We start from the raw sequence: 12776 nt of genomic DNA on the forward strand, positions 1-12776 counted from the left end.
TGGGCTGCCGGCGGGCAGAGCTGCGGGCGCCGACAAAAGCGTGCAGCTGCTCCCGGGGCCGCTTTGGGCAGCTCGACCTGTGCTCGGGGAGGCCGGGTCGTGCGGAGCCGTGCCGGCAGCAGCGGGCTCGCTGCAGCGCCGCGCCCCGGGCTCCGAGCGAGGCCGCGGCCGGCGAGCGCAGGTGATCCCGGCTCTGCGGAGCTTGGCCCGACTCTTGCGGCTGCCGATGGAGAGGCTCGGGGGATCAAACGGGGCCGGTGTGCCCCGCTCCCGGGACAGGACTGAAAGCAGTGTAAAGTGTCCCGCCGCGCCCTGCCTCAGCAGCCCCCGACACTGGTTTGTTCCAGCGCGACATCTCCTGCGCTCGGGCCAGATGACGCTGCCTGTCTGCTGCTCGGAGAGGCTCTGCCTGAAGGCAGGAAAGGGGAAGGAGAGGGGAATGTCGGTGCCACAAAACGCTGCTCCAGGAACCGTGTGAAGTAAAGCCGAAGCCCTCCAGGGGAAGGAGCAGGAAAGCTGCCCAGCGTGTCATCCGTCCCCCGTCTCACCACCCTGCCCCGGCCCTCGAGGCTCCTGTCAGCCCGGCAGCCGCGCCGGGGGCCTGCGTGTACTCTGCGGGGAGGGAGAAGGGGCGACCCGACACCTTTTGCTTTCCGTCTCCCGCAAATAAGAGCTGCAAGAATCGACTTGCAGGGAGCGGCAACGGCCTCCTTGTGCTCCCCGGGCGCGACCGGTTGGCGGGGCCCGCGGCCAAGACATATAAACGCGACCGCGTGTGCGGCTGGACGCGTGACAAGCCGCCGTGGAAGGGCGAGCGCCGCGGGCACACCCCTTCGCACCCACGGCCTCCAGCGCGACCCAGCGCCGGGCGGGAGGGGAGCGCGGCGCCGCGGGCCCCGGCGGGCTCCGGGGGGGGCGACGGAGGCTCGCCCAGCGCCCCCCGGACGCCGCCCCCCGCCTCCCCCCGCCCCCGGCGGCGCGGCCGGGCCGGGGCGGTTCCGCTCCGCTCCGCGGGGCCACGTCGGGCCGCGTGTGCGCGGGGCCGAGCGCGGCGCCGTGACTGCGCGGTGAACTCGGCCGTGCCCAGCGGCTCGGCGGCGATAGGGGAGCGGGCTCCTGACGAAAGCGGAACTCGGCCGGGCCCATACAAATCAGAAAAGAGCCCGGCCGCCGCGGCAGAGGGGAGCGGAGTCCGCGGGGGCAGGGACGCCGCCGCCGCCGCGCTGCACGGACCAGCGGCGCCGCGAGAGGCGCCTCCCGATCTCCGTCCGGGACCCGGCTTCGACTTCGGCTTGGGCTCCGGTCCCGTCCCGGCGAGCGCGGAGCGGGACGGCCGCCGGCGGCGGGCTCCGTGCGGCGGGCAGCGCTCCGCACCGCGCGGCGCTGCGCTGGGCGCCCCGGGCGGCGGGGCACCATGATGAGCAACTACCCGGACGGCGAGGAGGACGCGGTGGCGCTGCTGGCTCATGACACCGGCGGCAGCAAGGAGCCGGATCGGGGCAAGGAGGAGCTGAGCGCGGACAAGGGCCCCGAGAAGCCGGACCCGTCGCAGAAGCCCCCCTATTCCTACGTGGCCCTGATCGCCATGGCCATTCGGGAGAGCGCAGAGAAGAGGCTCACGCTGTCCGGGATCTACCAGTACATCATCAGCAAGTTCCCTTTCTACGAGAAGAACAAGAAAGGCTGGCAGAACAGCATCCGCCACAACCTCAGCCTCAACGAGTGCTTCATCAAGGTGCCCCGGGAGGGCGGCGGCGAGCGCAAGGGCAACTACTGGACCCTGGACCCCGCCTGCGAGGACATGTTCGAGAAGGGCAACTACCGCAGGAGGCGAAGGATGAAACGGCCTTTCCGGCCGCCTCCGACCCACTTCCAGCCCGGCAAGACCCTCTTCGGCCCCGACAGCTACGGCTACCTGTCCCCGCCCAAATACTTGCAGTCCACCTTCATGAACAACTCGTGGCCGCTGGCGCAGCCCCCCGCGCCCATGCCCTACACGTCCTGCCAGATGTCTGGTGGGAACGTCAGCCCCGTCAATGTGAAAGGACTCTCGGGCCCGGCGTCCTACAGCCCCTACTCGCGGGTGCAGAGCATGGCGCTGCCCAGCATGGTGAACTCCTACAACGGCATGGGCCACCACCACCACCACCCGCACGCCCACCATCCCCAGCAGCTCAGCCCGGCCAGCCCCGCGCCGCCCGCGGCCCCGGCGGCCAACGGGGCCGGCCTCCAGTTTGCCTGCGCCCGCCAGCCCGCCGAGCTGTCCATGATGCACTGTTCTTACTGGGAGCACGACAGCAAACACAGCGCCCTGCACTCCCGCATAGACATCTAGGGAGGCTCCGGCCAGCCGCCGTCACAGAAATGCACCGGCCCTGCTGCCCCTGTCCTACCCCGCCGCGTTCCCCTGCGCTCCGTGTCTCTGCTCCTCGTCTCTAGCCACGGACTTCCCTCTGTCTTGTGCCCAAACTCCCGCAGCCTTTCCCCGCGTGTAGTGTCAGTGTAGGAGCCGTCCCTCCCCAAGAAGAAGGCGGTATAAGTGTGGGGGCTCCGCTCGGGGCTGCGCCGGCAGCGGCGGCCGGGCCGCCTGTCTCCGGGCCAGCGGGGACTCACCGGGAGTTTTCTCTGCTCGTCTTGTGTGTTTGTGAGTTGTTGGCTTTGGTGGGCGGTTTTTTTGTTGTTGGTGGGGTTTTTTTGTTTGTTTGTTTGGTTGGTTGGTTGGTTGGGTTTTTGTTTGTTTGTTTGTGTTCTCTGGGGATTGTTTGCTTTGGGTTTTTTATATTTTTTTAGGTGGTTGGGGTTTTTTGTGGGGCTTTTTTTTTTTTGCGGGGGGAGCGGGGGGGAGAACATCTAATTAGAAATTGGCTGTTCAGCCCTCAAAATTATGCTCCTTTGTAATTCGGCCGTAATCTTTTCGGGCTCAGCCATGGGGAGAGTAAAGTGGAGTTTGTAAATAGCGGAGGCATTTTCACGCGTGCGGTGCGGGGCTTGCGGGGCCTAGACACGACCGTGTGCCCGCGGTGCTCGTCCTTCTCCTTCTCTTCATCCCCTCTGTCTTCCTCCTCGCTCTGCAAAGCACTGCGCTTCTTCCGAGCTGTGGCTTTTTCGTTAAAATAGTACTTAACGTGGGGACTGCTGTAACAGCAGATGTGCGATATTGCTGGTTAATAGAAACCAACAAACAAAACACGCCAGGGTCACTCGTGAAACGTTTCGGCAGCGGTAAATATATTTTTAAAAGAGAAAATGTCCTCTGAGGTCTTGAAAGTAATTTTATGCAGGTCTAAAAAAATATTTTGATGTTATTAAAAAAAAAAAAGAGACGCTTTCCTGTAAATTGGGATATTTTTCCATGTGCATATTATATTAATAATGAAAGTTTAAACTATCTTCATTTTTTTTTTTTTTTTTTGCCCTCAAACCTGGCCCAAAATGGATTTTCCGGTAGGTTCTGCTTTTGAATGCTTCCCCTTTTTCTTAAAAAGGTTTTTAATCCTTCAATTTTACATAGATTAATGGGGAAAAAAGATAGCGATTTAAAACAGGGGCCAGTTGATAGCGATTTTGTAAATGTTTGTGTAAACTGATAGATGCTGTGGCATAGTACCGTTTTGGGACCAACTTTTCTAGAATGAACTAGCACTTTCATTGTACTTTCTAGCATTGTAAAGTCTCCAATAAAATGCCTTTCCTTCTTCCCATATCGTTTTATTTTCACTCCGCTTCTCCGCGCTCGGGATCGGGAAACAGCAGCGGAAAGGGGGGCGGGCGCTGTGTGCAGGGCACTGCTCCGGGCTGCGGGCACCGCTCGGGCTGCGAGCACCGCTCCGGGCTGCGAGCACCGCTCCGGACTGAGGCTGCAGCGCTCCAGACTGCGGGCATCGCTCCGGGCTGCGGCGGCACCGCTCCGGACTGCGGACACCGCTCCGGACTGCGGGCATCGCTCCGGGCTGCGGACACCGCTCCGGACTGCGAGCATCGCTCCGGGCTGCGGGCATCGCTCCGGACTGCGAGCATCGCTCCGGGCTGTGGGCACCGCTCCGGGCTGCGGCTGCACCGCTCCGGGCTGCGAGCACCGCTCCGGGCTGCGGCATAGCTCCGGGCTGCGGCTGCACCGCTCCGGGCTGCGGCATAGCTCCGGGCTGCGGACACCGCTCCGGGCTGCGGCATAGCTCCGGGCTGCGGCTGCAGCGCTCCCCGGTGCGGCGCACAGGCTCGGCTGCGGGAACCACTCTGGGCGCCCCATCGGCTCCGCCAGGCACAGGCGGAGACCTCCGGGGGCCCGGGGCTGTCTCGGCGGTGGCCAAGGAGGTACCGGGACCGTTGCGTTGGTTCCGCGGGCGTGCGGGGCCGGGAGCGCCTCCGCTCCGGGGCGCGGGCAGCTGCCAGCGCTTGGCCCGTGTGCCCGTCCCGGGGCGCCGGCCGCAGAGTCCTCGGGGCAGTGCCTGGGGCTGTGCCGGACCCCGGCTCCGCTTTCGTTTCTTCCCCGCTTGCTCGGAGCCATAGTCCTGGAAGGAAAAGGAAGGTCCCGTGTCGCCTCGAGCCGGGCCCAGCCAGGCTGCGACGGGGCCTGAGCCTCCTGCGGGCCCAGGCCGCTGACGGAGCTGGGAGGCGAAGGCGGGTCTCTCTTTCCTCGCCGGGCCAGTGGCTGCGGCAGCGGCCTGGGCCTCGCTCCTAACCCTGCCCGGCCTCGTAGGCAGCGCTCCCTGCTCGGGGCCTGGGGGTCAGGAGAGCACGGGGCAGGCGGGGCGGCCCCCGCCCGGTGCCGGCCCGGCCCGCAGCAGGTCCCGCTCAGACTCCGGCCTGGGCTGGGCCTGCGGCTCCGCGGCAGCAGCGGGGACGCGGTGTTCGCCTCCCGGGCCGCTCGGGCAGCTCGCTGCCCCGGACGGGGCTGCCAGAGGTGAAACCCGGTAACGGGGCCGAGCGCTCCGCTCCGCAGCCAGGGCCCTGGCACTCGCCTTTGCCCGGCTGCCTGACTCTCTCCCTTTCTGTCAGGGCCTGCTCCCTGCGCGGCAGGAAGCGGCAGCCTCCAGCCCGGTCTCAGCAGTGCGAGACGGTGGGGACCGGTCCCCTCTCTGCCGCTCGGCGGGCTTGGCCAGGGCAGAGGGACTCTGGGGAACCCGCCGGGCCATCCCGGAGCCCTGCTGCGCCCCTGGCCCCGTTCCCCAGGCGGGGAGGGGCCCCGCTTCGGGCGGACAAAGACGCACAAGGGGTGCACAAAGTCGAGTCACTGAGAGGCGGAGGTGCCGCCGCCGCTCCGCGCTGTGAACGGGAGCCCATGTAACCGGGAGACCGAAGGCCGAAGCGGGGATGCCGGCGCACACGGGAAGCGGCCGGCACCCACGGGAAGCGGCCGGCACCCACGCCGTTGCCAGCGGTGGCTCTGCGGGAGCGGCGCGCTCCTCTGAGCCTCTGACCTGCCCGGGGCCCTCGCGTGGGAGCGGGCGGCGGAGGGGAGAGGTAGCAGCGCTCCCACGCACCGAGGATCGTAGCTTTGCACTGGAGGGCTCAGGGCCTCGGCTGCTTGTTCCTTACTAGATAGGAACTGCCAGTCCCGCTGCTTTCCTCCGGGGTATGTTATAGCCGAAAGGGAAAGCCCCGCCACCGGAGGTGGGCACGGGGTGAAGGAAGGGTGGGAGCACCTCCCCGGACCCCCGTACAGGCCCGCCGGCCCCTCCCTGGGCTTCTTCCTGGGCCGTGCCCTCGTTCGGCCTGAAGCGAAGGCTGAGCCCTTGTCACACTCCCGGGAACGGCTGGGGTTCGCCAGCTTTGAGTGAAGCGATACCTGACCGTGCCAGGTGCAGGGAGAAGAGGCGGCCCCCGGTGCTATTGCGGTTCCCGAGTGGTCTCCACCCAGGCCTGGCTGTGCTTGACCAGCGGCTGCTTGAGGCCATAGAGAGGGGCAAGGAGCCGCGCGTTTGGGAGAGAAGCGGGCCGGCAGGGCCATGCGACACTCTCCCTGCCAAGCCAGGGCCCTGGCCGCCAGTCTGCCGGACTCCCCGTGCCCGGCCGGGGCTCCGCTCTCCCTCGCCCCAGGCCCTCGCGCTGCTCTCGGGCGGCCGTGGCCGCCGCGCCTGTAGGATGTTTTCACGATCGGTTTCTGTATTTTACAATCAGAAACTGCGCCGAGTGTAAACTCGCAGAGAAACCGCGGGGAGAGCCCGGCCGCCGGCCCTGGCCGCGCTCGCCGGGCGCTGTCGGGCGGCGGGCCGAGGCAGGGCCGGTCCTGCCGGGGGCAGACCGGCCTCTGCCACTGCCGGCCGCGCCTCCCGTTCAGTCCCGGCGGCCTGGGGAGCGGGTGGCCATCATCTCCCCGCGGGCTGGCGCTTGCCTCGGCAGCGGGCACGGTCCCTGGGAGCCGCCCCGAGCTGCGCTGCCCGCTACCGAGCGCCCCGGCACGCAGAGAGAGAGAGTCCCGTAGGAGCTCTGCCTCCCCGAGGGCCCGCTCCCAACCCGATCCCATCCCGCTCCCAGCCCGATCCCATCCCGCTCCCAGCCCGATCCCAGCCCGCTCCCAACCCGCTCCCAGCCCGCTCCCAGCCCGATTCCAGCCCAGGTGATGTACGGGGCAGGGCCGCACCCCGGGACTGTGGTACTTGGGACGGCAGGGGCTGCGCGGGAGCAGAGTACAGATCCCTCTGCAGTCAGCTCCGTGGGCACCAGCACCACCATAGGACCAAGGGGTGCCCGCGGCGGCTCAGCATTCCCTCGCCCCGGGTCGTCACCTCCTCCGGGGCTCCGACCTGCCCCGGCCGCGCCGCCGCCCAGCCCCGTCGGCCCCTCACAAAATGAAGCGGCCGAGAGCCGCAATCTTGGCAAGCGCTGGGGTTGCGCGTTGTGTAAGGTCTTTCCCCGTTATATAAATGACGGCAGGAGGAATGCAAACGGAGCGGGACGCGCTCCCCGGACAGCACCTTGGCGCGGAGCCTCCTCCGGTCCGGGGGCCGCCGCCCTCCGCGGGACTGCTCCGGGGGCCAGGGCCGGGGAAGGGGGGCTCAGGGCTGCTGCGCCGCCGCCGCTGCCCTTTAGGAGCGGCCCCGGGTTTATGCAACGCTGGCGAGAGATGAAAGCAGAAGAGCGAGGGATGTTTTCTCCCTGCCCGGAGCGGGCGTGGAAGCAGCCTGCCTCTGTCTAGGAAGGACAGAGTTTGATCCCCGAGGCTGAGCGGACTCCCAGCGCCCCTCTGCTGTGACAGCACCAGGGGACGTTTTGCTCCCGCAGCTTTCTCTTCCTGTCCGGTGTTTTGCGCTGGCCGCAAAGGTCCATTGAAGCCCTGGCCGGGCTCGGAGGGTGACAGAGCCCTGGGCGCCAGAAGCGCTCCCCGGCGGCACGGCACGGCACCGCATGGCACGGCACGGCACCGCACGGCTCTGCACGGCACGGCACCGCATGGCATGGCACGGCACAGCACGGCACCGCATGGCACGGCACAGCACGGCACCGCACGGCACCGCACGGCACCGCATGGCACGGCACGGCACCGCATGGCACGGCACGGCTCTGCACGGCACGGCACCGCATGGCATGGCACGGCACGGCTTGGCACGGCACCGCATGGCACGGCACGGCACCGCATGGCACGGCACGGCTCTGCACGGCACGGCACCGCATGGCACGGCACGGCTCTGCACGGCACGGCACCGCATGGCACGGCACGGCACGGCACGGCTTGGCACGGCACCGCATGGCACGGCACGCCACGGCACGGCACGCCACGGCTGCCCTCTGCCTGCGGGAGCGCGGGGACAGCCGCCTGGCAGCGGGATGCTGAATGAGGGACCCCGTGGGCTCTGTCCCGGCTCCTCTCGTCGTGCCGGGACCGGGCGGGCGGCGGTGGCTGCGGGCAGGGCAGAGCCGAGCTCCGTGAGGAGACGCACACAGAGCTCTTACCTTGCGCCCTCCCTCCCGCCCCGGCCGGAGCGGCTGTTTAATACCGCCTGATTCCTGGTATTCTTGTCAGTGTTTTAAGTGGTGAAAAAGTCATTTCCAGTCCCATGGTCTGCGTTTCACCCTGAACTCATTGAAAAGAGAGTGCGGGGTCAGGACTGTTTATTATACAACCAATTAAAACAGGAAAATATGCAAAGGCTTCATTCAGCGAGATCCGGCTATTGTTAAGCCGAAAACGATATTTTTGTTTCAAAAATAAAAAAAGTACATTTGTTACTTAAAAAAATCTCCGCTCTGCGTGTGTGACGGTCGGGAGCGCGGCGAGCTCCGGCGGCCCCGGCCCGGCCCGGCCGGAGGGCGGCTGGACGGGGCAGGCTCCGGGACCCCCGTTCGCCCCGCCCTGCGGGGTCCGCTCCTGCCTGCCCGCGGCAGGGGTCGGCCAGCCTCAAACGCGGGGACCAGCTTCGTGCAGGCGGGCACGGGCAGCCGGCCTGGTGTTGCGGTCAATACGAGGCTACGAAAAAAATTATTGCGAGGGCTAAAAAGCTCGACGCTGTAGCGGGCTCGGCCAGGGCCGGGATAACCAGGCCGGAGAGCCCCGAGAAGCGCTGCGGAGCCCGGTGTTGAGCGGCGCCGGCAGCCCTGGGCACACCGCTGCGGCCGGGAGTGGCCTCAGCGGGACCGCGGTTTCCCTGCGGATGCGAAACCCACCAGAAACCCATTCCCGGGTGTGCGGGGCATCGGCGGCCCGGCGGGCTCTGCTCCGGGCAGTGTGACATCCGCCCGCAGCACAAGCCAGGAGGGAGGGCAGGGGGCTCCTCCCGGGGCCGCTCGGCGCCCGCCCCAGGTAGCCCTCGGGGATGTGCTCAGCAGCGGGCCTGGGAAGCGTTCACCAAAACAATCGCTCGGGCTGGCCTAATCCGACGAGTTTATTTTAGTCCGTGAGCTGTATTGAAAACATTCGCTCTGCTTCTTGTGGTTGTTTACAGTATGTCGGTCTCAACATCACAGCCGCCCTTCTGGAAAAGTCTTACGGGGTTCAGGCAAAGGGAAACCAACACAGAAGTGACTCGGAAAGCACGATGGCAAACGATTAATCAAACCAGAGACAGGAAGGCGGAGGTAATCAATGAGTTTTCACTTATAGTTTACTTGGATGGACATCTTTTTTCCTTTTTCTTTCCGTAAGTTTAGAAACCGCATGGGGTTTTATTGGCCAAACAAGCAGCTGCAAATTTTGGTGGGCTGGTGGGAATTCGTTCAAAATCAGCTTCATGTTTCCTGAAGAAGAATTCGGCTTTCGACAAAACCTCGTGCTCGTTCCCGCCCCAGGCACACGGCGCCGGAGAGCGGGCAGGGCTGCGCCCCACGGGACCCCGCCTGCCCCCGCCGCGGGCACCTGCCCGCTGTCCCGGGAAGAGGCGGGCGAGGACCGCAGATCAGGAGCGCATTGGCAGAGGAGGGAGAGCCTTGCTCTCCCTCAAGCTGCACAGTGAGCAAATACCCTGGGAAATGTCTTCAGGTGCGATTTTAAAGTGAAACACCGGCTCTCTCTGCTCTGCCTTTGAGAGGGGGTTTTCGAGCTGTATAAGGCCTTTTCCCGTTATAAAATCACGGCAGGAGGAACGCCAGCCCTGCCCTGCCGTGCCGGAGGTGCCAAACTCGGTTTTCCCCGAGGCCGCATGAGGGTGTGGGCACACAGGTGGCTCCTGACACTGGCAGAAGCTCCTGGCTTTCCAGCTGGTCCCTGTAAACCCTACGGGTTTGCTGGCAGATTCATTGTTCGCCTACTTTCGTTTAATTTCTTTCTCTCTCCAAAAGGAACTTTTCCCCACCCCACGTGAATACCAAATTCGGAGCAATCACGAAAATAGCGGGGCGGGATTTCACCTTTCTCGTTCACAGTGGCCATTTTCGATGACATGAGGCAGCACGGGGTGAATGCGGGGTGAACGGAGTGCCCCACGGAGTGGCCCTCGAGGGACGTGTCACTGACAACCGATGGTAATCCGGCGTTCGGCTGAGGCAGGGCCGTCTGAAGAAAAACCGCGGGGCTTCGGTAAATGGGCTATGGGAGAGCAGGAGGTTTGTGATTTGTGAGCTGTCGGGGTAGTCTCCACTTCTTCGGGCAAGCAGAGCTTGCCAAGGTGCGGGTTTGCAGGCACGCTGCCGGCCCCGCCCAGAGAACAGTTACTGACCTGTTGTTTAAGATATGTCGCCCGTTTCTTCGTGTGGGATTTTTTTTTTTTTTTTTTTTTGGTGTTTTGTTTTGTTTTGTTTTGATCGATAACTGTGATTCTTTTCACTACTATCGTTTTGTTCCTCGAAAACCCAAACAATCAATAAAGTAAGTGGCGAAGCTGAGCACAACACGAGGCGTAATGTTCTAAGTTATCAAAAGGGGAAAGAAACAAAAAGTCACTCGCTGCTGATCTCTCTCTCTCTCTTTTTTTTTTTTTTTTTTTCCCGGGTGTTACTTTTAACGAGACGTTCAGAAAGAAAGTTATATCAGGCATATGTTGACCTGCGCTTTCTCTGCTCCTGGCTTTGGAGGTGATATCAGCCACCACGTCTGAGGCACCTGGTACGTGGCTTCTGACTGCTCCCCGCGCTCGGGTACGAGTGCTTCTGGCGGCACGAAGGCTGCTCCACATCCAGCCCCTCATTCAACCCCGCATCCAGCCCTGCATCCAGCCCTACATCCAACCCCGCATCCAGCCCCACATCCAACCCCGCATCCAGCCCCACATCCAGCCCCACATCCAACCCCGCATCCAGCCCCACATCCAACCCCCCATCCAACCCCGCATCCAACCCCGCATCCAGCCCCGCATCCAGCCCCACATCCAACCCCGCATCCAGCCCTGCATCCAGCCCTACATCCAACCCCGCATCCAACCCTGCATCCAACCCCGCATCCAGCCCCGCATCCAGCCCCGCATCCAGCCCTGCATCCAACCCCTCATCCAACCCCACACCCAACCCAGCATCCAGCCCCACATCCAACCCCCCATCCAACCCCGCATCCAACCCCGCATCCAGCCCCGCATCCAGCCCCACATCCAACCCCCCATCCAACCCCGCATCCAGCCCCGCATCCAGCCCTACATCCAACCCCGCATCCAACCCCGCATCCAACCCCGCATCCAGCCCCGCATCCAGCCCCACATCCAACCCCCCATCCAACCCCGCATCCAACCCCGCATCCAGCCCCACATCCAACCCCCCATCCAACCCCGCATCCAACCCCGCATCCAGCCCCGCATCCAGCCCTACATCCAACCCCGCATCCAGCCCCACATCCAACCCCCCATCCAACCCCGCATCCAGGCCCGCCGAGGAGCTGCTGGCAGCCCCAGCGGAGAAGAGCCGGTAACGGCTCGCACAGCCCAGACAATGAAGCCCCGAGAAATGTTCACCCTCCTCTGGCTGCCTGGCTACTAAAACCCGCCCTGGGCTCGGGGTGAGGCCGGGGCGGGTTTCGGGGGGAAGCAGGTTGCAGGAGCCTGAGGTTTGGGCAGCCGGAGTTGTGCCTCGGCGCGTTTTGGCCGAGGTTTCGGTGCCCGCCGGGCGCTGCCCGGAGCCGCTGCCAGCCCCTTCTGCCTTCAGAGCAGCCGCAGGCGGGGCAGGACGGACTCGCAGCCGGCGGCCGGGAACGGCCCCGCGATCCCCGCTATGATACCAGCGGGAGAGGGGCTCCCGAGGCGCTGCAATCCACGTCCTCGTTAGATCCACCCGTGCATCTGATGTTCCCGGAGACCGGCCACCCTTCCCGGGCAGCCAGGGCAGGGGCGAGGGCAGGGACATGGGAAGGGGCTGCCTCTCAGATCCCGGCCTTACAAGTTGCTTTTCTGCTTCCTATGAAGCCTCCGAGATACGGGGACGTTTTCAAAAAACGAGAAACAGGAGATTTTAGAAGTTAGTAGTAAGGTTTTTAAAAATACACATCAGTGATGACATCTCCTGTAGTGCAGCCTCCTGCCCGGCCTGTTGTAGCTCCAGTCCCAGGGAACAGTCCTCTTTACCTACTCTTTCCCCAAAATCAACGAGTTTGCTTTGGAAGCCTCTTCGTTCGCCTTTTTTTGATAAACCACAATTCAGTTCAGCCCAGAGCATCCAGTGGTGTCTGGGACAGTCACCAGTTGCCTTGGAACAGAAATAGGAACCACTTGTTTAAACATCTTAAGGTCCCAAAATCTTTAAGAGCCATCACAGAAGGGTTTGGTTCGGTTTTTATTTTTTCCCCTTTCCCGATGCGAGAAGGGAGTGAGGGGATTATAGGGAAGAATGTCTGCCCTGGCTGCTGCAAGAAGATTTTGGTTTGCCTTTTTTTTTTTTTTTTCCCTGTCTTTCTTTCTTTCTTTCATCAGTTTTTCCATTCCTTGAGGAAGATTTTTCAGTATCTGAACCAAAGTGCATGAATCCAACTTTTTTTTTTCCTTCCCCCCCCTTTTTTTTTTTCCTTCCCTGTTGTTTTATTTTATCTCGGCTCTTTTTCATGTTTTCATTTAAAAAGTGACAGATTTGGTAGAACTCTCAAGTGTTTCCTATTAGAGGCGGGGAGTTCAGCAGTGCGCCTTTCTGATGTTGCACATGACACATTTCGGGGTCTGAGACAGGGGCACGCCCCGAGCAGCTGCAGTTGGGTCGGTGCGGGGCAGTGTCCGAGCAGTGTCCGAGCAGTGTCCGAGCAGTGTCCGGGCAGTGTCCGGGCAGTGTCCGAGCAGTGTCCGGGCAGTGTCCGAGCAGTGTCCGAGCGGTGTCCGAGCAGTGTCCGAGCTGTGTCCGAGCAGTGTCCGGGCAGTGTCCGGGCAGTGTCCGAGCAGTGTCCGGGCAGTGTCCGAGCAGTGTCCGGGCAGTGTCCGAGCGGTGTCCGAGCAGTGTCC

The 12776-nt window shown here is 63.6% G+C and overlaps 2 protein-coding genes across 2 annotated transcripts in view; both read left to right on the plus strand.

The window, feature by feature from the left end:
• Positions 1 to 12776, plus strand: part of PIK3CB (phosphatidylinositol-4,5-bisphosphate 3-kinase catalytic subunit beta) — a 129256-nt gene that overhangs the window by 2199 nt on the left and 114281 nt on the right. The gene's annotated exons all lie outside the window — the stretch shown is intronic.
• Positions 1360 to 9949, plus strand: FOXL2 (forkhead box L2). Its single transcript, XM_040074913.2, has 3 exons — positions 1360 to 2644; positions 8880 to 9012; positions 9796 to 9949. Exon 1 carries the CDS (start codon positions 1415 to 1417, stop codon positions 2333 to 2335), a length of 921 nt encoding a protein of 306 aa, XP_039930847.1. The 5' UTR covers positions 1360 to 1414; the 3' UTR covers positions 2336 to 2644; positions 8880 to 9012; positions 9796 to 9949.

Source organism: Hirundo rustica, chromosome 10 (assembly GCF_015227805.2).
Source record: "Hirundo rustica isolate bHirRus1 chromosome 10, bHirRus1.pri.v3, whole genome shotgun sequence".
NCBI classification, from domain to species: domain Eukaryota; kingdom Metazoa; phylum Chordata; class Aves; order Passeriformes; family Hirundinidae; genus Hirundo; species Hirundo rustica.

Bases quoted from the DNA above. Each gene is read 5' to 3' on its own strand.
- FOXL2 (XM_040074913.2), top strand. From the start codon at position 1,415: ATGATGAGCAACTACCCGGACGGCGAGGAGGACGCGGTGGCGCTGCTG.